The 24,187-nt window shown below is 39.6% G+C and overlaps 1 protein-coding gene across 1 annotated transcript in view; it reads right to left on the minus strand.

Annotated features, from left to right (window-relative positions):
* Nucleotides 1–24,187, minus strand: part of PPM1H (protein phosphatase, Mg2+/Mn2+ dependent 1H) — a 313,802-nt gene that overhangs the window by 195,958 nt on the left and 93,657 nt on the right. The window contains exon 2 of the mRNA XM_069080699.1: nt 11,317–11,485. Within this exon, the coding sequence (XP_068936800.1) occupies nt 11,317–11,485 (169 nt within the window). The remainder of the gene's footprint in view (nt 1–11,316; nt 11,486–24,187) is intronic.

A 24,187-nucleotide genomic window follows, 5' to 3' on the forward strand; every position in this document is an offset into this window, starting at 1 on the left:
CAGATAATGAAATTCACAGTTCCATACATAATTCATTACTCTAGTTTTTAATATGTGGAAATGTTCATGTTTGTGAAAGTTAGAATAAAAAAATATTTTTTTAAAGACCGCTGGAAAAATAGTTCAGTAAAACTAATACATCAACTGAGTCTAACAGAATATACAATGTTCCACATCCACAGTCCCCCACTTCTACAAAAGAGGGGAGGGAGGTACATTTTCTCCCGTCTTCTTCAAGACTAGGGTTTTTCCACTCTAATCACACACTCTTCAGTCCCCAAAGTTAATTGAAAACCTATGTAGGAGTGCTATAAAACAGTTTTATATGGAAGACATATCAGTACACCAGCAGGGGCTCATGACCTATGACATTAGGAGTGTTACATGGCAGCCACTCCCCAATCCCCACCCCCCATGCTCATAAGACCACATCACAGCTTTATAGCTTGAAGGGGCTTCAATAGCCAACTTGTCCAAACATCTTTTATAGATTCAAAAATGGTTCCTCAGGAACTTAATATGACTTGCCCAAGGTCACACAAAGAATAAGTTATCGGTGGGAGGGAACTGAATTCAGGTACTTTATACTGTAGAGTCAGCACTCTTCCCCTTGCACTAAACTAATTCAAACCACAGAGTAGCACAGACAATCCACAAGTCAACTTCCAAAGGGATACAGTGTCCTCTCTCTCTGAAGTCTACACAAAGCTGCCCATTGGGCATGATTTTTCTACTGGGCTGGGCAGGTGGCTCAGCAGGGCCCCCAGAGTTTACTCATTTCTGCAGCTTCATGCTTGATGGCCATGGCTAGGTCTTTCGAGTCCCTTGCCACCTTTTTATCCTGATGCAGGGAGTCCTCTCTCAAGGGACAACTTTTCTGTATCCATGCCCACCATTGCTCTTTCAATACTGTGTCCAACTCTCTCAAACTGCTAGATGAGGTACCTTCCCAATGCGCTAGTTATGGCCAATTTGGGGGTAGAAAGAGAAGAGTACCCTTACTCTCCTTCCCCATACTTCAGGCTCCTGACTTGAAACTCCCAATAGAAATAACAACTTGGCTTTCTTTTTTTTTAATGGCCCTCAAAAAGGCATGGCCCATTTTCTGCTCAGCTAATCAGTCTGTCCCTTATGACTCAATCAGAGACGTGTTCATTCCTCCCTAGTGCTCACATAAGACTTTAACACATTAAAAAACTTATCAACTGTGAGTATATTTTGACTACATCAAACTGATTTGGAGAGAGGTGGAGAATTATATGCTCTCTCACTTATATTTAGTAACATGTTGCAGCCTCCTTACATCCACCATGCATTTCTTTGATTCTTTGGAGATCATGAGCCTTCAGCAATAACAGAACAGGAACAACTAAGTGTATGAAGAAGTCCTATTGATTGTTAGCCAATTGAACTGGCCCATTAGCACATGTATCTGAGAACATGAATTTTAACCCTTCTTTGTCATGGTTGCCTTTGACAATATGGGAAAACCTAGGAACCCTGTCTTGGAATCGTGTTTTAAAAGGCACACCCCCAACTTATAATTTACATAAGAATAGAGAGGAAACCAATTATATTGAAATATTTATCGAAATATCTAAAAATTCTCAGATCTCAGGTGAACAATTTCTGTCTTAGACACTAAAAGATGCACAATGAATTTAGGCACCAAGGACTGAAGGACACATTAAGTGGTCTTAGATCGCACTTGGGAATTATAAAAAGCTTTTAATCGCCCCAAGTTTCTTTTTGACATAAAAACTCATCTCTCTCTTTTTTTGCTTTTTGGAGGACAACTGGGGTTAAGTGACTTGCCCAAGATCACATGGCTAAAACTCATCTTTTTTCAAGATTCTTCTTGGTAATTTTCCAAAACCAAGGTGCTATATTGATTGTGGATCATGGAATGTCAGTTTCATATTTTGTAAATCGCTGTAGAAATGGCGACGACTATTCACCCTATTCAAAGAGCCTGGTACTCAAACCAACACCATGTGAACATAACCAATCATAAAATAGTTTCTTATTGTGTTAAATTTTCATCCTAAGTTTGAGGCACTGAGCAAGCTCCCCTGCAGCTAAGAATTCATTATTTTTCATTTTCATTTTTCATATTCTTATTAAGGGACTCTTTCTAAAGCAATTCTCAACAAGGTCTATGGGCAAGGAGTATGAGGCACAAATAAAACATTCCAAGACACTTGCAGTCAGGAGACCCAAAGAGAATAATTAATATTTGAAATCTTTCCACGATGCCCTCCCCTAAGGACAGAGGAGGACTGCAGTATTTACACAACAGTTCAATTACTTAGTTTGCTGAGCTGGCAGGATGCTGGGAAGAGAGGAGAAAAGATTTCTCTGGCTCAGTGGTTTCCAAACCCATGCTACCAATAGCCTAGTTTGAGAGCTTGAAAAATTGGGTGTTGGAGTTTTTTGTTTTTGTTTTTCTAAGGGAAAAATTTCTCTAGTTTTTCCAACATGTACTTTCAGCAGCGCCAAATATTCTGGAGCCAATTACTATTTCCATCCAGCCCCGTTCTTTTCGGGTTTGACTTGGTTTATCTTAGACCCCCCCCCCAAGTCCATTTAAATTTGCAGATATAGCTAGGAGATAGAGAAGACATTAAAAGAAAATGATTAAGAATCAAGTGGATGAATTAATCCAATCTGATCCTAGGAAGAAATAAAGGAAGGGGTCTTTCCCATCTAATTTTTTTTTCTAGATTACCTGAATTTTCATATCATATCTACTAGCAATTAGAAATGGAGCAAATCATTTCCAAAAGGTTGCACCTGCTTTTCTTCCTATATAACTAAGTACAGGGTGAAACTGAGGCCAAGAAAAGTTTCTATCACATTCCTATTTCTCTTTCTCATTCCTTTCTAGACTTTCTCTCCCATGCCCAAGAAACCTCTTCACTCAGAAACTTACTCCAGACTTCACACAAGGGACATACTCTGCCTCCGTGGCTTTTCCTCTTTAATTGACTGGCTCTTCCCAGAATCTGCATTTTAAGGAGACCCAGACCAACCATGTCTTCATTCCTCTGCAAGCTGTCCTCCTGACTCTGAAGGTCCCCAAAGTGGACACTTTCATCTTTCCCTCCCAATTCTCTTTTATGAGTTATGTTCTCTCATTAGAGAATGTAAGCCCCTTGAGGGGCAAGGGCTGAGTTTCAATTTTGTATTTGTATTTTCAGTCTTTAGCAGAGTGCCTGAAACATAGTAATAAAGGCTTCTAGATTTGACTAGATGACTATTCTGTAGTTGCTACAGGGTTAGCAAAATGTACAAAGTATTCTGGTAATGAAGCTTTAGTTACATTTTATTTTTAAAATTGTTCTTAAGAGATTTTCTATCACCTTGATTTCCCTTGGGCTCCCCCGACCACCCCAATAGTCATCCTTTACAATAAAGTTTGTTTTTTAAAGAGGAAGAGGGGGGAAAAACAGCAGAACCAGTCAATACACAGAAAAAAATTGAATATGTCACATTCCACACATACGCACACACACAAACCTTTAGAAAGGGGAGGGAGGAGATCTAGTAATGAAGTTGATTTGTGTCCATAGCTAAATAAGGTCAGAAGCACAGGGTTCTCTGGCTGACCTCAACCATGAATCTGGACCTGTGAGTGAGAAGTCCCCCTTCTAAAAGTCACTGGCAACAGTTTTGGGATCCCTGGAGCCAGGAGATAATAATACACTTAAAAAGAAAGCATTCCATTACTGTCTCAAAAAATCCATGATGTAGAACAGAAAATTCGTTTGCATTGTATGCTCACTGCCAAAAGTGTTTAACGGTAAATTCAAAGGTATTACTGACAAAAATGGAGGTGGAGGGGCAGCTAGGTAGTGCAGTGAATAGAGCACTGGCCCTGGAGTCAGGAGGACCTGAGTTCAAATTCAGCCTCAGACATGTGACACTTACTGTACGTATGACCTTGGGCAAGTCACTTAACCCCAACTGCCCTGTCCTCCACCCTCAAAAAAAAAAAAAAAAGCAAAAAAACGGGAGATAGTGTTCTTTTTTTTTAACACACAGTTGGTAGGGGAAGGGCTTAAAGATTACACCATAGTCTGGATTACAAAACCTGAGACAGAAAAGGGGGCAGCCAAAGTGTCCCCTCCCCAAAATCCTCCTCTGCCGATTGGATTTCTTTAATATCATTAGTTTTTCTTCTTTTAAAAGAAAGTGGAGAGAAACAGAGGTACAAAAATGCAAATATTTAAGTGAGGCCAGTTAAGAGTAGAAAAAAAAGGTTCAAATATGTCTGTCCCTCCCCCACTTCCTCTAACCTTCCCCTCCCCCACCTCATTCCCATTTGATCCTAGCTGGCTTAAATTCCCATAGTGCTTCTCAAGTCTCCACTGAGAAAGATAATCAGCTTTTGTGTCCCCTGCTGATGAACTTGGCCAGGATGCTGACACAGCCATCCCCTGTTATTGTAATTAGATACTGAACTAACAGATTTTTCAGGCCCCAAACACTTTGATGTGTTTTGACTAAGCTAAACAACATAAGGATGATCCTAAGGAATGTATTTATGCATAACTCTAGTCATAACCACTTCTCTTCCCTCCACTTCCCATCTCTACTCCCTCCACCCCCCCACTCTTCCAAAGCCAGGGAGCTCAAGATAAGAAAAAAAGTTAACAACTGACATACATTGGTCATAATGGTCATAGCCTGAGACAAGATTCCTATCTGAAGACTAAGAAAAGGGCTTTCTAACGTCCTTGCCTCGGATAAAAATGATGCACCAGTCTGACATTTTCTTCCTTCCTTACATCAAAATTGGTTCATGCCCCTGCCTTCTGTCCTCACCTTTCCAGAGTCTCTGTATAAAGTGACATTTTAGCACCCCAACGTTAAGACTGGCCTGGGCAAAGCTTGGTGGGTATACGTGGGTCTACATCTTCCTGATTCCGTGTGTTCATGGATCATTGAGAGGAGGCCTGGGGTTCTGGAGATGACAAGCCCCTGGCTGCTTTGTGTTAGAGACCTCCGTGCTTTGGGATGGGGAAGCAGCTTTATTACTGGCCAATGGGCAAAGAGTTTTCTGTCAGAAGAGTTTTAAATGGCTTTGAGTGAGGGGCACATGGAAACTCTACTTGGGGCTTCCTCTTTTGTCTGGCCTTTCTTGATCTCAGGTGAACCAGTATCTATCCCAAGAGGGACCAGGCTTGGGCAAGCCCTTTGGGGTTCAAGAGGATCTGAGGTTTTGAGATGTTTTTTTTTTTTTTTGGTTACAGGTGAATAGAGGTAAGAAGAAAACTGGTCAGTAGAAAATCAGATTGTCCCCCTCTCACCCCAACTCTCATCTTCAATCTCTCCCCAACTACTGGCTACTTCCCTACTGATTACAAAGCTGCCCACCTCTCCCCCACCCTCAAAGAATCTGGCTATTAAGTGGCTTGTACCTTTGGTACAAGGCAGACTCCTGGAGCTTGGGAACAAGACAGTGAGGGCATTTTTGGAGACAAGTTTTCATTGACTTCTATCCACCAACCACTTCCATCCTTATCTTCCTCAAAACCCTCGGCTTTTCTGACTGGCAGGATGGGGTGACATGGCATGGGAGGGTCCCACTACAGAAGCTGAGTTGAAACACACAACTCTAAACACACAGGTCAGCCATAATGCTGTCTTGCCCTTGGGGCTAAGAGAGGAAGTGAAAAAAAAAAATACCTCCCCCCCAAGCTAAAACTAAGAGGAACTTAATCCAGTGGTGGGAAGAGGGGGTTAAGAGGACTGGGACGGAGATGTCATCATGAACTGGCAAAGGGCCAAAGGGCAAGACTTTCTTCATAGAAATTACCAGAAAGAGTCAGCTTCTCAATTCTATGCCCTGCTAGAAAAGAATAATTCTGTTCGTCCAATTATCTCATTTGGGAGGTAGCATCATCCCAATTCAATAAAAAAATACAAAGTTTATGGGGCCTTAGTCATATACAACAAAGTAGCACCAGATGAGGGCTAATTAATCACTTAATAGTAGCAATCAAAAGAGCCTGAGAGTCTGTCTAATCCAGGGATTTGTACACTGGGGACTGTGAGGTTGGTTAAAAAAGAAACCCAAACGTTCTGATAACTGTATTTTTAAAAATCACTGGTTTCCTTTGTATCTCTATGTATTTTATGCATTTAGAAACATTATTCTAGAAGGGGTCTATAGGCTTCATCAGACCAATAATTAACAACTCTTGACTGAATCCAACCCCTAATTTTAGAAAGGAGGAAGCCAACATCTATAAGAAAAGTGATCTTGCCCAAATCTCTTGTCTTTCACACCAGGCCTTTTTTCACTCTCCCATTCTGCCCCCAACAAACTCTAGGTTTGCCTGGAGGAAACCATTCAGTGAAACACTGGCCAAGCCTGGTTGAATATTTACTCTTGTTTTATAAATAGCTACAAAATTTTACTACTCCCCTATTAAGAGGAGCACAAAACCATCATGTCCAAAGGATGAATGGGTAGTAAAAAACAAAACAAAAAAAAAAAAACCTCTAACTCTGCTATTAATCAAGAAAATAAGTCGCTAATTCCAGGTGGAATGGCTATTTCTCAGGTAACTAATCTTTCCAAATCCCACAACAGAATTCTAGATTAATAACAACAACAAAGGATAACAAACCCACCTACAGCATCATGCAAACCCACAATTATAAAGTTTCCTTCTACAATATTATTAAGAACAAATTGCATTTGGAAGGAACAGTGTTCCACTGAAGCACCTTCTTCCATCACCAATAGCCATGGCCTAATGCTATGAGACTAAGCTAAGTCTGTGGTCCTGGTCAGAAGAGACACAGCCTGGCACAGTGAACAGGCTGGCCTTAGAGTCGGAAAGACTTGGGTTTCAAGCGTTATCCCAGTGGTCATGAGTTAAGTAATTTTAAACTCTCAATGTCCCAAGCAACTCTGTAAGTCTTCAAGCTTAGGAGCAATTGCTGATTTATATTGGAAGAGGGAATTTTAGCCCTGGAAGCTCGATACAGTTATATGAAATCTCAGTCCAAACCCCTCAAATTTTTCAAAATAATAAAATAACCTCACTAGAAAGGAAGTTGAACTCATCATTCCCCGCACCTTTTCTACAAGCTTCTTCAGCAATTCTAGAGACCCCTTCCCTTTCACCCAACAAATCAGAGCATCAGGTGAAAGGGACCTCAGCACTCATCTGGTCCAACCCAGCAGGAACTTTTGATTCCCTTCTCTGAAGAATGTTTTTAAATAGCTGAAATGATCCATTTCAGTTAGAAGTTAGTGAAATCAAAGATATAATTTTTTTCCCTATGTATTTTTTTCAAACTTCCTCAAAACCCTTGGCTTTTCTGACTGACATGCTGGGGTGAGAAGACGTGGGATGATCCCACTGTCCCCATTTAAGGACCTCCTGAAATCTGTTCCCAGATACCAAGTGAAGAACTCTGGCTATATGGTGTGACTGCACGGCATGTGTTGATAAGCTTCAAGCTAACTGAAAAACATATTAATATGGGATAGTGAGATCAGGCAACTTGGCCACTGAATTAAGACAAACAAGGAAGCAAAGGGGGATAAGCAGCAGCTGTATGCCAAGAGTAAATAGCCAAGAGCTATGAGGTGGCAGACAGAGTTTCACTTGAGTCCTTCCCATGTGATGATGGTCCAGGTCCTGGGGCTCATTTCCTACACACCTCAACAAACACTAGAGATGAGACTTCTCAGAGGGCACCCATCATCTGAATGCCTAACAACTGGAATTTCTGCTGTAACTCCACATTTATTTGTGTTCAGGGTCTAGTTCAAGTTCATAGCTAAATCAACCAACAAGTATATATTAAGTATACATTATATACTTATATTACTTATATATGAGTATATATTAAGCACCCACTAGAGATGCCAGATATTGTTCTTGGTTCTGGGACAAAAATGAAGGACCTTGACCTCAAAGAGATGATATCTTATCTGTGGAAACAGTATGGACACACATACTAAGGTACAAAATATGCAGCAGGTAATTTGGGTGGAGGTAGGGGTCAACATCTAGGAGTGTCAGGGCAGTTCTCATGTAAGAGGCAGCATTTGGGCTGAGCTCTAATGGAGAGGAAGATTTCCAACAGGTAAAGGTAAGGAGAGCACATACAAGGCCTTGGGGAAAAGACCATACAAAGGAACAAATTTAGGAGATGGAATATCACATGTAAGAAACAGCAAGGCTAGATTGTAAAATATTTGAGAACAATAGGTATGTAATAAATCAAGACAGGGAAATGGAAATCAGGATGCAAGGGCTTCACATACCAAATGGAGTCAAGCCACATTCTTATACAACCACAAAAATTTCCCAGGGCACCAACTCTCCTCAGAAATAGTCTATAGGATTTTTGTCTTTAGCCCTATGGTTTTCTTCTTAACTCCTCTCTCTCTCTTTTTCTTCTTAACTCCTCTCTCTCTCTCTCTTTCTCTCTTCTATCTCTCTCTTCTCTCTCTCTCTCCTCTCTCTCTCTCTCTGTCTCTGTCTCTCTCTCTGTCTCTCTCTCTCTGTCTCTGTCTCTCTCTCTGTCTCTCTCTCTCTGTCTCTCTCTCTCTCTGTCTCTGTCTGTCTCTGTCTCTCTCTCTCTGTCTCTGTCTCTCTGTCTCTGTCTCTGTCTCTCTCTCTGTCTCTCTCTGTCTCTCTCTCAATTTTTTTTTCATTTTTCCCAATATTGCCAAGGTATGAGGTGAAACAGTGTTGCTTTGATTTACATCTCTCTTATTAGTGATTTAGAACAGTCTTTCATGTAGTTGTGAATATTCTGTAATACTTTTGAGATTCCTTTGTTTATATCCTTGGAGCACTTATCTTTTGTGGGATGACTATCAGATTAGTATATATGTATTAATTATTCATATATCTTGGATACCAAACTCTTATCCAAGAGATTTTATACCAAGATTTTCCCCCATTCCACCCTTTCCCTCCTTAAGTGTATCAATTTTGCCTGTGAAAAAGCTTTTGAATTTCAAGGAATCAAAAGCTGTTCTATTTTATCTTTTGTTAAGTGCTTCTATTTCATTTGATCTATCTTCTATTCACTGCTGTGAAAGGGATATGGTCTGTTTCTCCTCCAATATTTTATAGCATAATCTTTAATATTAAGGCCACACATCCACTTAGAATATATTGTAAAATATGGTGAAGAATATGGTGTTGGTGGAAGCCTAATTTCTGCTAGCTGCTTTCCAGTTTCTGTGGAAGTTTTTATCAAATAAGGAATTTTTCCCAGGCAATTTATGTTTTCCACTTTGTCAAACACTGGGTTATTGACTTCTACTGCTTCTAAATCTAGTCTGGTCTGTTCTCTTGATCTCTCTATTTTTTAACCAATAACAAATGATTTTGATAATATTTATAATAATATATTTTTCATATATAACATAATAATATATTCATTTTTATATTTTATAATAATAATCTTTATCATATATCTGGGGTGTGGAAGGGTTATTCCCCCGTTGTCTCTACTTCTTACCATCATTTTCCTTGATATTTTGTATCTTTTGTTTTTTCTGAATGAATTTCGCTCTTATTTTATCAAGTTCTATGAAGTATCCACTTGGTAATTTGATTGACATAGTATTAAATTCCATATTAATTTTGGAAGTAATGTAATTTTTATCATATTGGTGCAGCCTACCTACAAGCACTGAATATTAAATTTATAATAACCAATTATTTAAATTGTTCTCCATTTCCTCACAGAGCCCTTTGTAACTGAATCTATATAAGTCTTTTGGACGCTTTGGTAGGTTGATCCCCAGATATCTTTTGTATTTTTGGGGGGAACAGGATTTTCTTTTCTATGATTGCTTCCTGTGTTTTGTCATTATAATATAGAAAATAAAAATTGATTTTTGAAGATTTATTTTTGTAGCCTGCAACTTGCTGAAGCTATTATCTCAAATAATATCTCTGCTAAATCCCTAGGATTTCCTAACCATCATATCATCAGCAAACAGGGATAGTTTATCTCTTCTTTGTCTATCTTTATACTTTTCATTTCTTTCTCTTGTCTTATTGCTATTGCTAGCATTTCCAGAACCGTATCAAATAACAGTGAGGAGACTGGGCATTCTTGCTTCATTCCCAGAAAGAGTGTTTTACTTAATAGAAAAGGTTCTAGTGTATCCCTATTACATAGGATGGTTAATGGTTAATCAATGCTTTATATGATATTTTAAAAGGTTCCTCTATGCCTATGCTTTGTAGGGTTTTCAGGATAAAGAAGGTTCTGTTTTGTCAAAGGTTTTTTTCTGCAACTGTTGTGAAAATCATGCAGTTTTTGATGTTTGGGTTTTTAAATATAATGAAGTATGCTGATAGGTTTTCCTAATGCTGGACCATCCTTGCATCCCTTGCAATTTATAAATTGCATTTGGTCACAATGAATGATTTCTTGGATTCTTTACTAATACTCACTGGCCAATATTAGACTCAAGGCACTACTTAAGCTTGGCTTTCTGTGCTCTGGAGCCTGCCTGGTCTCTCTGAGACAGAGGTCCATTCATAATCCATCCTAGATCACCTGCCCCACTTCTTCCTCTCTCAATGTCATTCAGTTCCGGTACTGAATTACAGCAATCATTCCTCTTCTTCATTTTAATCTTGTCACTACCTACTCCAGCTCATAAGAGTAAACTTTCTGGAGGTTATTTTCAAGGGAAAGAATGCTTACAGAAATAATTACAGTCCAGATAATCCTGATCTGGAATACAGATTCTTTTTTGTAATATATAAAAGGGATCAAAAATAATTCTACCCAAATCCAATGAGATGATTTGCAAGCTTCCTCTGTCTTTTATTAAGGCAGAGAGTAAAGAGATTTGCAAAAGCAATGTGCAAAAAAAAAATGTGTAAAACAAAGTTACTCTTCTAGTTTGTTTTTTTTTTGTTTTGGAAAATATAATTATTTTTCATAAAAATTTATTTATATTAACACAATGTTTTTGTGCTTATTTTTAAATGAAGAAATATTTTAAAAATTCATCAGTTTTCATTTCTGATATACTGAATGTTGACAGGTATAACCCATAAACAAATGTTCTTTGGAGTTCTCAATAATTTTTAAGAGTTAAAGGAATCCTACGATAAAAGGTTTGAAAACCTCTGTTCTAAGTCATTTTGCCATAATCCATCTATATTCTCCCCTTGATACTCCACATGCCATATATTTTCAATTTGGTCCTTCCATCTTAAACCCTTCAGGAAAAAAGCTAAGCTAATTTAGCACTGTGCAAAGAGGATCTGACTTATGTAGTACCGACATTAAAAGGGATTCTCTTACAGAATTCTCCTTTAGCTGCAGTCCTTCCCCATTAGGAAGAGAGGACCTTCGTTTTGCAGATGAATTTCTGTTTGGAGTTGAGGTCATGACTCCTGGTTTCTTCTTCACAGAAAGCACCTCACAACTGGCCTGATCCTCATTGTGCGTGCTCTTCCCTGCATTGATCACTCTGAAAAAAAGAAAAAAAAGCCAATTGGACACATGTTTTTACTAGGAATTGACAGCCCCCTCTAAATGAAGCACTCAATGTAATTCCAATCTACCAAAAAAAGAAAAAAAAAGCATGGAAGTACTCCTTCTCCTGCATGGTATTTTTGTACTCTGGAATGGGAAAATTCCAGAGCTTACCCATGGCATCATACCAATTATTGTGACATGTATGACATGACTGACACCTGCTAAAAGAGATACCTAAGACATGGGGTCAATAGCCCCAATTCATTTTAGTCCAAACTGGGAGACAGACAATCATTCTTTTAAGGGGAAGTTGGTACCTGAATTTTTTTTTCAATTACTTGAAGATGGACAGATTGGCTCAGGGACCAGTTTCTCCAAGTGATTAAAGTTGAAACCACCATTAATTCTACCTCCTACACTACAAGTCAGTAAAATATAGCCTACTCTAAGACCCAGGGGGAACATACAACCATATGTTATCACTGATATGCTGTGCATCACACACAAGACTAAGTAAAATTGGCATTTACTCTTCCCAAAGCACTTTCACATGACACTCCATCATCATCTGGGGCAATGCTTCACACTTTGCCATGAGCCATTTTATTTGGAACGTCGGCATGTCGATGCTGCCATACTTTGAATACTTAAGTGGAGTTTGGTCTGGCAACTCATCATGAAAATGTTTCCTTATCCTTCAATTGTCTTATTCTAGAATCAGACTGGACTTAGAGAATAAAGTGACACCAACTGTTAGCGAAGGAAAAGGCATCCCTCTCCCTCAACAGGAATGTGTACAAAGACAGATGTAAGGTTTACGTAAGGACAGAAAAAGGTTTTGTGGGATTTTTTTTTTTGCATTGAAATAGGAAGAATCAGTAGAAAACCAATTTAATGGCCTATGTCTAATATGCAGTATACAACATATACTGTCTCCTAACAGTCTGTATGAACCAAACAATGGCTCTTATAAGTATTAATTTACTTCAAAAGTTGGCTGTTCTTTGTGCTCCAAGGAAACCAAAATAATATCATTATTTTGGGGTCCAAGTAGAGTGTGCCTGACTTCAAAAGCTGTAACTAGATATAATTCACTATAATATTAAATTAAACATAGCCTTCCCAAATAGGAAGTGATATTTAGAAACAGCGTGGTTTGGTGCGACACATGACATACAAGGGTTGTTTTGTTGTTGTTGTTGATGTTGGCAAATAATCCTGGTATAAGCCAGAAGTTCCTTGCTAACATAAACTTGCTAACTAGAGTTTGAAAAGGGATGTTATGCTGGGAAAGACCAAGCATATACCCAGAGACCTGGCCTAACTAGCAAAACCTCTAAGGATATTCTGGGAGAAAAGAAGAGGAGATGTGAGCAGATAAGTAGTAAAATCAGGCAGATTTGGATCTGTGTAAATAGCTGGATCAAAAGAATCATCATTCATGATGCTATATAAAAGAGGAAGAAAGTCTGTCGTGAGGGACCCAAAGACTCTGAGCCCATTGTTCCATTACTATTTAAAACATCTGGATAAGAGCAAAGATGGTGGGTTCATCAAATTCTCTGATGACATAAAACTGGGAAGGTTTGCTTACACCCTGGGTGACAGTAAGAACACAAACAGATCTTTACAGATCAGAACAATGGGCTGAACTGAATAAGGTAAATTATAATAAGGAATAAATACAAAATCTTATATTCAGGTTAAAAAACCACAAGTATAAGATGGTGGAATCATGGTTAGACAACAGTTCACCAAGAAGATATGGAGGTTTTCATATATTACAAGACACTTAATAGCTATGTGACCCTGGGCAAGTCACTTAAACTCTGCATGCCTCCATTTCCTCATCCCTAAAAAAGGGAACTACTTAACTCATAGGGTTGTTGTCAGGATCAAATGAGATGACACTGTAACTTTGCAAATCTGAAAGGGTGACATAAATGTGTTAGGTACTATTAGTGTCATGTGGTAAGTAAAAAAGCGAAGGTAGCCTTGGGCTGCACTGAGAGAGGCAAAACATCCAGGAACAGGGAAGGGACCACCCTGCTCCTAACATGCCCTTGTCAGATCTCCTCAGGAATATTTTGTTCTAGAAGCTCATAAAACCACAGTGTAGGATGCTGATAAAATATCATACATCATATACCACAATAAAAGCTCCAAAACCATGTGCAACCACAATAAGAAGTCATATCTTAAGCCAACAAAAGGAGAAAGAAAGCTGGTGTCTTTCACTACTACGGGGGAGGAGTTCTTGACCAAACAAGGGATAAACATAACATGAAATGGGCAATTCTGATTATAGTAAATGTAAAAGATTTTGCATAAATAAAATTAATGTAGGTAGAATTAGAAGGGAAACAGTTACTAGGGGAAAAAATCTTGGCAGCAAATTTCTCTGATATCCAAGATAAACAGGAAAATTGATATAAATACTTATGGACAAGAGCCATTCCCAAGTATCAAAGGTTATGAATGTTTTTTTAAAAGAAATGAATGTTATCACATTATATTAAAAATGATCCAATTCATTAATAATGACAAGATAAATGCAAACTGAAACGACTGGCAGAAAGGAAGTTCTTCCGGAGGGATTGTGGGAGGACAGGACACTAATTCAAATTTGATGGAGCAGTGAATTGGTTGAATCATTCTGGGAAACAATTTAAAATTATACCCAAAAGTTACTAAATTATTCATACCCTCTGACGCGGCAGCTATGATACCATTACTAAGCACATATTACAAAGAGATCAAAGATAGAACTCATAGGAACAAAAATATTGACAGCAGTTTTTTTGTTGTTCTTGGGGCAGAGATCTGGAAACAAATAGGTGCCCCTCTACTGGAAAACCATGGTACATGAACGTAATGTGATGTTATAGCAAAAGAAATGATAAAAGGCAAGGACTCAGGAAAATCTGGGAAGGTTTGTATGAAGTCACAAAGAGTGAAGTAAGCAAAATAAAAACAACAGATAATGCCTACAATAGCAGAAAGGGAACCAACTTTGAAAGACTTTTGAACCCTGATCAAGGCAATGACTAATTTTAATTTAAGAATAACTGATGATGGGGCGGCCAGGTAGCACAGCGAGTAAGAGCACCGGCTCCAGTGTCAGGATGACCTGGATCAAATCCGGGCTTAGATACTCAGCACCACACCCAGAAATAACTGGCCATGTAACCTTGAGGAAGTTACTTAATCCAGATTGCTTAAAAAAAAAAAAAGAATAACTGATGATAAAAAGCATGTCTCCCACCTTTTGTTAGAGAAGTGAGACACTAATGTATAGGAGAAGACATATATTTTCACAAACAACCAGTGTTGTTGATACATTTTGTACTTATTACTACACTTACTGTTAAAAGAGGACTTTTGTCTGGCGGATGGTGGAAGGAATTGTATGGAGGGGAGTTGGGTATTAATAGTGATAGTAAGAAAAAGGTCAATGAAACATTTTTAAAAATCTAAAGGAGAGAAAAAAGTTAACAAAGGAGCATAATTATGTAGGGTAATTTTGCTAATTTAAATTAAATTTTACTTAAAATTTAATGTAATTAAATAACTACTTTAAAAATTATACATTCCATAATATGCAGGATTAGCATATCTAGGAGGATCAGGAAATGTCTAGTCTAGGAAGTGCTACTTCCCCTGAGCCTTGAAAAGAGCTAGAGCGTCTATGAGGCAGAGAGTAAGGAGGGTAATTCCAGGCAAAGGTCAACAGATGGTTTGGTGGCTAGAGCTCTAGGCCTGGAGTCATGAAGACCTGAGTTCAAGTACTTCCTGGTAAACTTTTAGGAGCTGTGTGACCCCTGGCAAGGTACTTAAACCTCTGATTGCCTCCACTTCTTCAATTTAAATATGGGGATAATACAGAACCCATCTCCCAAGGTTGTGTAATGGGACTGTATTTCCATCCTTTCTTCCTTCTCTCTTCTTTACTCCCTTCTTCCTTTTCTTCATCTCTCTTTTTGTTCCTTTCTTCCTCTGCCTTTACTTTCTTCATTTGGCCGTCTTTTTTTTCTTCTCTTTTCTCTCATTTTCATCCTTTATCCTTTTCCTTCCTTCATTTCTCCTTTGCTTTTTCCCTCCATTCCTTCCTTTCTTTGTCCCTCTATTCCTCCCTCTCCTTTTTCTTCCTGCCTTCTCCCTTTCCATCCTCCCTCCCTCTATTCCCTCCTTCCTGCCAGGCATAGAGGACAGTCTGTGGAAAAGCATGAAGGTGGGAGGTGGGACATCCTGTGTGAAAGATAACAAGTAAGCCAGTTTACTGGTGGTGAAAGGTGAATAATGTGTGTTAAGCCTAAGAAAGTAGGATGCTTTTAAGTATTTGATCTTTGATTGATAATTTTTTAAAAGCATTTCCTAGGAAGCCTAGGAAGGTAGGAAGTACTGCAAAGGATCCCTTGGAGCACAGACCAAAGCTGGTGCTGTTTGCTTAGGAGGCCAGAGCACTCACCTATTCAGACACCGGAGGAGGGCTCTCTGGGTGGCACAGACTGACACTGAGGTTGTTCAGGAAAAGGAGAGTGAAGGCTGAACTTTCCTCCCCGCTACCTCCACTCTTTCTGTCAGCAAGCATTTCCCACACAATTTCTCTATTACTTTAATCTGTTTTTAATTCCTGATTTTGCTTCATATAAAATCATGACCAGTCTTAAATACTTGGGATTCATGGTTGTTATTGTGAATTGAAGGATTTCAGTGGAAGAAGCCAGGGAATAACTGGGAATAAAAACAACTAAGCAAGGTGGGGGTTTGAACCTTAGCCTGAATTTCAAAATACTGTTTTTCCACTTTAAACAAAACCCCAGCTCAGAAAGGTATTTTTATACCAAGAAGTTGGTAAGTAACATGAGGTGATCTGAACTGCTAACATTCTGGGCAATTCCGTGGCAGGTGAGCAGGTGTTCGCTTATTTCAATGAACATCTACCCAATACCTCCCTATGTGCAAGCCCTGCCTCGAATGGGAAAAAAGGCACTCTCCCTTCTCTGAATATCACATGTGTGCAACACTGCTATTGTCGGGTGATGAGCTGCTTTGCTTTGCTAAACTGTTTCTCCTGCCATCCTCCTTTTCTTTTAATTCTTTGTGATAAAGGCTGGCTCATCGAATGCAGAAAAAGTGAGGGACACCATGAGGAATTAACCTCTGCCTCGGATTTCACAGCTGTAAAGTGGGGATCATAACAGTGCTGAAAGGAAAATTCTTCCTTTGGGCGCTCACCCTGATTAACAAGGCAAAACTCAGCACAAAGAGAATTAGGAGGTTTTTATTTTGAGTAAGTCAAGGTAGCAACTTTCAGACAGGCAGATCCCAGAAGATCAGTGATTGGATGGGGACAGCTTCCATAGGTAACTTTGAAAAGGCTGGGTCTTTGCAACTCAGTTCCTCCCCAAGGCACCAAAAACATGACATTTTGCAGGGAGGGGAACTTGACAAAGTACAGGTCATAATACAGAAGCTGCGGGCTTGGTGTCATCTTCCCCAGCAGAGTGTCCCCCAACACCAGGTGATCAGCAGAGCTGGGAACAATTAGTAACAGAGTCAACATAACTTTCCACCATTGCACCTACTTCCCAGGACTGTTGCAAGGATCAAATGAGATGATATTTGGAAAGTGTTCAGCAGAATGAACATAGCAAGCACTCAGTAAATGCTTCTTATCTTCCCTGCCCAATAAAATTAAAAAGAAAAAGAACAGAAACTCCTGGCTTTTAATTCTTACCTTTCTTTTTCTTATTTTCCTATTATGTTTCTATACTATGTATCCTATACAGTACAACATTTATATATGTATATATGCAATATAATATACATGTATCATCATTATTGTTTCTAAGCTGAATACTGGGTTAAATCAACCACAAAGAATGGCATAATCCTGTGCTACCAGCTGTCTCAATAGTCTCTGAAGGCCAGGGACTGGTACTGTAAAAAGGATTGTGTGTATTCAACTGAAAGAGAAACCAAACAGAAGAGGAAATCTCAGATTATGTGATGCATTATAGAATTCTCTCAAAGCAGACCAGCCTGTAGGACAAGGCAAGGCTCTTTCATTTCAACCAGGGAACAATGACCAGCTTTTTCTACTAAAAAGCTCTGAGGGTAACAGCTGAAAAAGTGATCCCTACCAGAGATGATTTCCAGAGCAATGGGTTTTAAATGAATTTACTTTTGCCAGAGAAGGGAAAGAGCAAATATCAGTTTCTCTCCACCTACTGCTACAAGACCTTGCCCACAACAGGTACTTAATAAAAGCTAGTTGGACTGAATTCAGTATCTAGTCTTATTCCCTTATTTTATAGGGAAGAAAAAGGCAGAAAAAAGTTACAAGTTACAAGGTCACACAGTCAGCGAATGGCAGAGCCAAGCTCTGAATCCAGAATCCCTGACTCCAAAACCATTACCAAAACGTACTGTATCATCCACTTGTAATACCATGGTCACTAAGGTGGTCCTTTTGCCTCCTCAAAGAATAAGTCAGATCTGTTGGCTGTGGCATAGGCGGGAAGGCTAGTAATTTGAAACCAATCATACAATCAAGATACATCTTATTCATACCAACACAAGCCGGTGGTATAGAGATAGCAAAAGCAGACCTTGATGACGGCAGCTTCAAAGTTAGACCACAACAGTGACTAAACTCAACATGGCCAACCCCTGGGCAAATCCTGTTCTTGTCAAGAAGGTCAAGTGTGGCCTGTAGGGGGACCACAGAGCCAGATGGGACAGTACAAGTGGACAGAGGGCGGATGCCACCATGTATTCTGACCTTCAACGAGCAACAGGCCCTATAACAAAAACACATGCATCTCTTTGTTCTGATTAACACTTTAGTTCTGCGCTCAGTTCAAGGCATCCTAAAATGTTCTTCCTCATTTTCCAACTTTCCAGTGCTTTCTCTTCCCTCAAATTATTTCCTATTTACATTGCTATGTACGTCATAAGGAGATAAACTCCTGGAGGGCAGAAAACGGCATTTCTCTTTGTATTACCAGACCCTTGGGGGGGGGGGGGGGGGGGAGGGTGGTCAAGGCATAACTATGATTTCACCGATAGGCCAAATGCCCCTTACCAATTAATAAATTTGTCTGCAGGGCAGCTAGCTGCTGAGGTGAAGAAAGCGCTGTCTCTGGAGTCAGGAGGACCTAAGTTCAAATGTGACCTCAGACACTTACTAGCTGTGTGACCCTAGGACCGGAGGGGGGAAGGAGGGAAGGAGGGAAGGAGGGAAGGAAGGAAGGAAGGAAGGAAGGAAGGAAGGAAGGAAGGAAGGAAGGAAGGAAGGAAGGGAGGAAGGAAGGGAGGGAGGGAGGGAGAGAGGAAGGAAGTCACATATTGAGAGCTGAGGGTGTTGGGGAAGAGGACACCTGAGAGGTAAAGTTCTTTGCCATTATGTTTCAGAAACAGAGCAGGATTTCTTGAATCTAAGACCAGCTCTCTAACCACTACATTATCTTGACTTTCATTTGCCTTGCACAGAATAGACACTTAAGAAATGTATATTGGGTTAAAACAAATTAGTCTAATTTTTCTTTTAACTTCAACTGCAAGCAAAATTTCTAGTCTTTTTAATCCATATATCTCAAATAAGAGAAAAAACAAATGAACACACAGATTTCTTTAAATTTTATTTGCTTTACTTTACCTAAACAGTATTCCTTTGCTGAAAAGGCAAATTATTTGCTTTGCCCAATATAAGTGAAGCAAATCCTTTCGACATCCTGTCTCCAGAGCAACAGGGCACCATGGTGTGAGAAGATTCAACAGCTCATTTACCTCCAATCACATTTTTTATAAAACTTTCTGTAGCTTATATGGTATGGTTCTTTAGTTAACATCTGGACTCCCACTCCCACCTGCTGTTTACAAGGATTCCTTATGCTTTCACATCAATTACTGTTAGTACCACTGTGGGGCTGATGAATAGGCAGGAGACTCCAAGTCAAGAATCTCAAACTCAACAGCATCTGTAACATCCACATTTCCAATTTAAAAAAAAAAATCCTACATGTTGGTGACCTCCAGGTACTACAGTTTTCAGTTCACTGAAAACATTAAAACATTTTCTTTGAAGTTAAACTGAAAACAAAGTACACACTCATTGACTGGGGAACAGCTAAACAAACAAACACATAGATGTCACAGAATTTTACTACAAACATGGTGAATATAAGGAAGCATGAACTGATTTACATGAACTGATGCAAAGTGAGGCAGAGTCGGGAAAACAACACAGACCAGAACCACCATAGTGTCAGATGTTGGGAAATTAAAGAGAATTAAGCTTGGCCCCAAAGTAAATACAAGAGTATATTTCCCCAACTCACACACCTTTGAAGAAGGGGGAGGGGGAGAGGGAGAGACAGAGACAGAGACAGAGAGAGAGAGACAGAGAGAGAGAGAGAGAGACAGAGAGAGAGAGAGAGACAGAGAGACAGAGAGACAGAGACAGACAGAGAGAGAGAGAGACAGAGACAGAGAGACAGAGAGAGGAGATAGGAGAGAGGACCAGGATTCTCCCCTACTCCCTCTAAAGCATAGGCTAGGCTACTTTTTCCCTACAAGGTGACAAAACTGTCCTTAGGATTTCATTGGCCCAGGGCTCCAAAAGCCTCCTTTGTCACAGCTTCCTGATGGCTTCTGGCTATAATGAACTGGCTTCCAGGTTACATAAGGGAATAAAAAGACGTATTCACAAGGAGCCGGGGCCCTTCACACTAGGCTGACATCCCAAGGCTCAACATCTACCAGGTCCTGCTGGCTAAACTAATTTCCATAGTGAGATGGGGGAACTAGTCTAACCCAGTTGAGTGAGGTATCCTAATTTGTATGTTAGGACTACATAAATCTCCTTTTGTTAACTGTTAAATGGACTACAAGTGTCTCTTTCCAACAGTGAAGGCTTTTTCCAATCCTTAAACCACATTAAAAATCTATTTAAAATAAAATAAAGGGGAAAATTCCATTTCCAGAACCAATTTTATGTACCTGAGTAAAATATATCAGGGAAAAAATAAAGACAATTCTCTATATCTACAGAAATTTTAACATAGAAGATCAGAGGAAACCTAGGTTCCAGTCTTTGTCTTCCAAGTTAAGTAACTATGTGACCTTGAATAAGTCAATTCTCCCCCGGGCCTCCCTTTTTCATCTGTAAAATGAGTAGACTGGCCTAAATGACTTCTCTCTAAGGTTAATTCCAGTTTTAACATTCTTATACTCTGTGATTCTGAATATCATGATATGCAATGCAAGCTGAGGGGAAGGGGGTAGAGAATAACTATCTATCTCTATCACCTACTATGTGTCAGGCACTCTGTTAAGGGCTTTATATCATCAATAACTCTGTATTGTGGATGCTGTTATTATCCTCATTTCATAGATGAGGAAACGGAGGCGAACAGGGTTAAGTGACTTGCCCAGGGTCACACAGCTAGTAAGTATCTAAGGCTAAATTTGAACTCAGGTTTCATGACTCCAGGCCCAGTGTTCTATCCACTGTGTCACCCAGGTGCCTCCAGCTAGGTTCAGGGTAAGAGTATGGTTGCTGTGCTCAAGAATTAAAAATTTACTTGAGAATTCAAGACGAACAGTGACTTAAGTGTCACATGAATGGGACAGACTAAGTGTTACAAGGGCTAGAAGGAGGAACAGTTATAGCCATGTATATATGGATATCTTGATTTGAACTGCCCCCCACCCCAATTACAGGTAAGACTTGTATGAGGACTTAACTTACCAACAATCCTTCAATTGAGGTGACTGTGAGCAAACCTAGCTGGATGTGCAGAAAATCAACAAATTTAAGCCAATTTAGCTCCTACCAGCTTTGAAGTACACCCTGAGCCATTCTGTGGTTTATGGACCTTCGAGAGACATCCTTATCTGCAGAGACTCCCCTAATTATTGGTGATGGGGCTCTGGGACACATCCTGCTTCACAGCCTCTTATCTTCCTGTTTGTGCTCAAGCCTTGAACTGTCAGCTTGGTCTGTGTATCAAAGGGCCACATATCTGACACCTGGCATTCCTTACTTCTCCTCCTGGATCTCCCCTTCTTGGGCAATGGAGACCATTTCTTGTCTTCCTTCCCAAATTCCCTGCCTCTCTTTGTTTGAGAGTAAAAGAATCTCAGTCTTTCCAACTGAGCCTTGAACATGTCACAACAGACTTTGCTCCAGCTTTCAAGCTTATTCTCAGGCAATAAATGCATCTGTGTAAACTGTGATCACACTTTGGTTCATTCCAGGTTCCCCCTTTGGGGCCTGGGGCTTCTTCCATTTGACAGTTCACAAGGGTTTTTCTTTAACACAAGTTAGCCAGGTGAGTCTTTAAAAATTCTACTTCACTCACAGAAGGTAGTGATAATGAGAACAGTAGATATGGCTATGTAGTAGGAACATAATATGGCTATTATAACAAATCTGTATTTGTCATGGAACAGCTTTTTTTTTGCCTGTAAGACACAGAGAGCTGGTTCAAGAATACTTGCCTGACCTCTGTCTTAGTCATTTAGGAGATTTCAGTAAAACTCAGAATCTCAGAGTTGGTAGTGATTACAGGGAGTTAAAATCTATAACTAGACAGGAATCCCCATACCATCCCCTACGTAAATAGCTCCAATGGTAAGAAAACACTAGATACATTCTAGTGTTCTAGTATTTCTGACATCCAACATTCTAGCTATCCTGGTCAGTTTAATTTAGTTTACAAATGTGGCAAACATACTATCTATGCCTTCATCTAAATCACTTACAAAACTGTTGAACAGTAGGGAGTAGGGATAGCTGGGGGGGGGGCACTGCAGGAAGACTTTCTGCTAAATTGACATTGACCCATTCGGTTAATTATTGCTGCTTAGGTTTGATCATTTGACAAGTTCTAACCCACACCGAACTGTAGTATCATCCAGTTCGCATTCCGACATATTGTGTACAAGAACAGAATGAGAATGTCTGTCAGATTCTTTGCTAAAATCAATGCCTATGGCTTTCTTCTAATATACTCGTCTCATAATCTTGTCAAAAAAAGACATGTTACTGTTCAGTCATGTCTGACCCTGCATGACCCCATGGACAATAGTGTCCACGGGGTTTTCTTGGCAAAGATACTGAAGTGATTTGCCATTTCCTTCTCCACCTTCTTCTTAAGACACAGGTTAAATGACTTGTCCAGCAAGTGTCTGGGGCTGTATTTGAACTCAGGTCTTCCTGACTCCAGGCTTGGAATGCTCTATCCACTGAGCCATCAAACTGACTCAAGTCATGCTGACTTTTAATGCTCACCACTTCCTTATGTAATCTGACACATTCTAGAATTTTTCCAGAAGACAAAGACCTAAGGTTTAAAGAACCCATCTTTGGAAAATTAGGCCAGTATTTGCCTCATTCCTATTCCCATGGTATTTCAAAGATCAATGATGATGGTGTCAACCTTAAGCAGAAGTTTGGTCTAAAAGAACAAACAAAAAAGGGCTGTAAATGTGCTATTTAATTCTCTTTTAGCCAGGGAATCATACATGCCTGAAGTCAGGAAGACCTCAGTTCAAATTAAACCTCAGGCACTTAACCTATGCCTCAGTTTCTTCAACTGTAAAATAGGGATAATAGTGCCTGCCTTGCAGGGCTGTTGTGAGGACTGAATGGCATAATATTTGCAAAGTGCTTAGCACAGTGCCTGGATCACAGCAGACCCTTCCCCTGCTTAGTAATGGATCCAACACAAAGCCCAAAAACAGTTTCCAAAGGACTCGTGATCCAACATGCTATCCCTCCTCCAATAGATAGGAGATGTACTCAGAGTGCAAACTGAAACATACAGTCTGTCCTCAACATTTACAGGGTAACATTCCTAGAAAACAGCACAAAAGTAAGAAACAGTAGTGCTGATACATTGTACCTACGGGAAATAGGGGGTTAGATTTCTGCAGCCACCAAAACTGTTATCTTTCTAGACACTGCTGAAAATACTATTTCCAACCCAGCTTGGCCCACTACTCTCTAGACTGACTATCTGCCAGGCCCCCCAGATGGATGGATACCTTCCTTTCACCCCTTTCCAACTGACGTTTTATGTACTGTTTTCTCCAATTAGAATTTAAGCTCCTTGAGGGCATGGGCTATCTTTTGCTTGTATCTGTATTTCTAGCACTTTGAACTGTGTCTGATATATACTAAGTGCTTAAAAAACATCTTTTCTAAACTACAGAATCTTGTGGTCCCAGTATTGATTACAATTTTATTGCAGTATGATTCGTGTTTAGGATTTTTGCCTTTAAAAATTATTTATAATCACTCCTTGTCCTAATCTACTTTTATAAAGGGTCTATGAGATAAGGAGGTATGTCTATATAAAGTTTTTGTTCGTCAGAGGACCCCATGAGACTTGCACACTACATTCTGGGGTATAACTGAAATACAAAACTTGAATTTTAAGGGCAAACAACGAAAAGGTTCCAGGAATTCTCTTTTCTACAATGGTAAGGTGAACAAGACGAGTTCAGTGCCTCCTAGGATAACCAGTCACTCCACAAAACTTACACTTTGCTTTTTTTTTCTCTATTGCACATAGTCACAAAAATGCAAGGTTGCCAACATCACAGTGAAAATGTAGTTACTTCATAAAATCATGCAATGCTTTAAGTCAAACAAAAATGCTGAGGATTGACTCTCTCTCTC

This window comes from Petaurus breviceps, unplaced genomic scaffold (genome assembly GCF_028583685.1).
Source record: "Petaurus breviceps papuanus isolate PSGF00001 unplaced genomic scaffold, PetGlider_PUasm1.0 154, whole genome shotgun sequence".
NCBI lineage: Eukaryota > Metazoa > Chordata > Mammalia > Diprotodontia > Petauridae > Petaurus > Petaurus breviceps.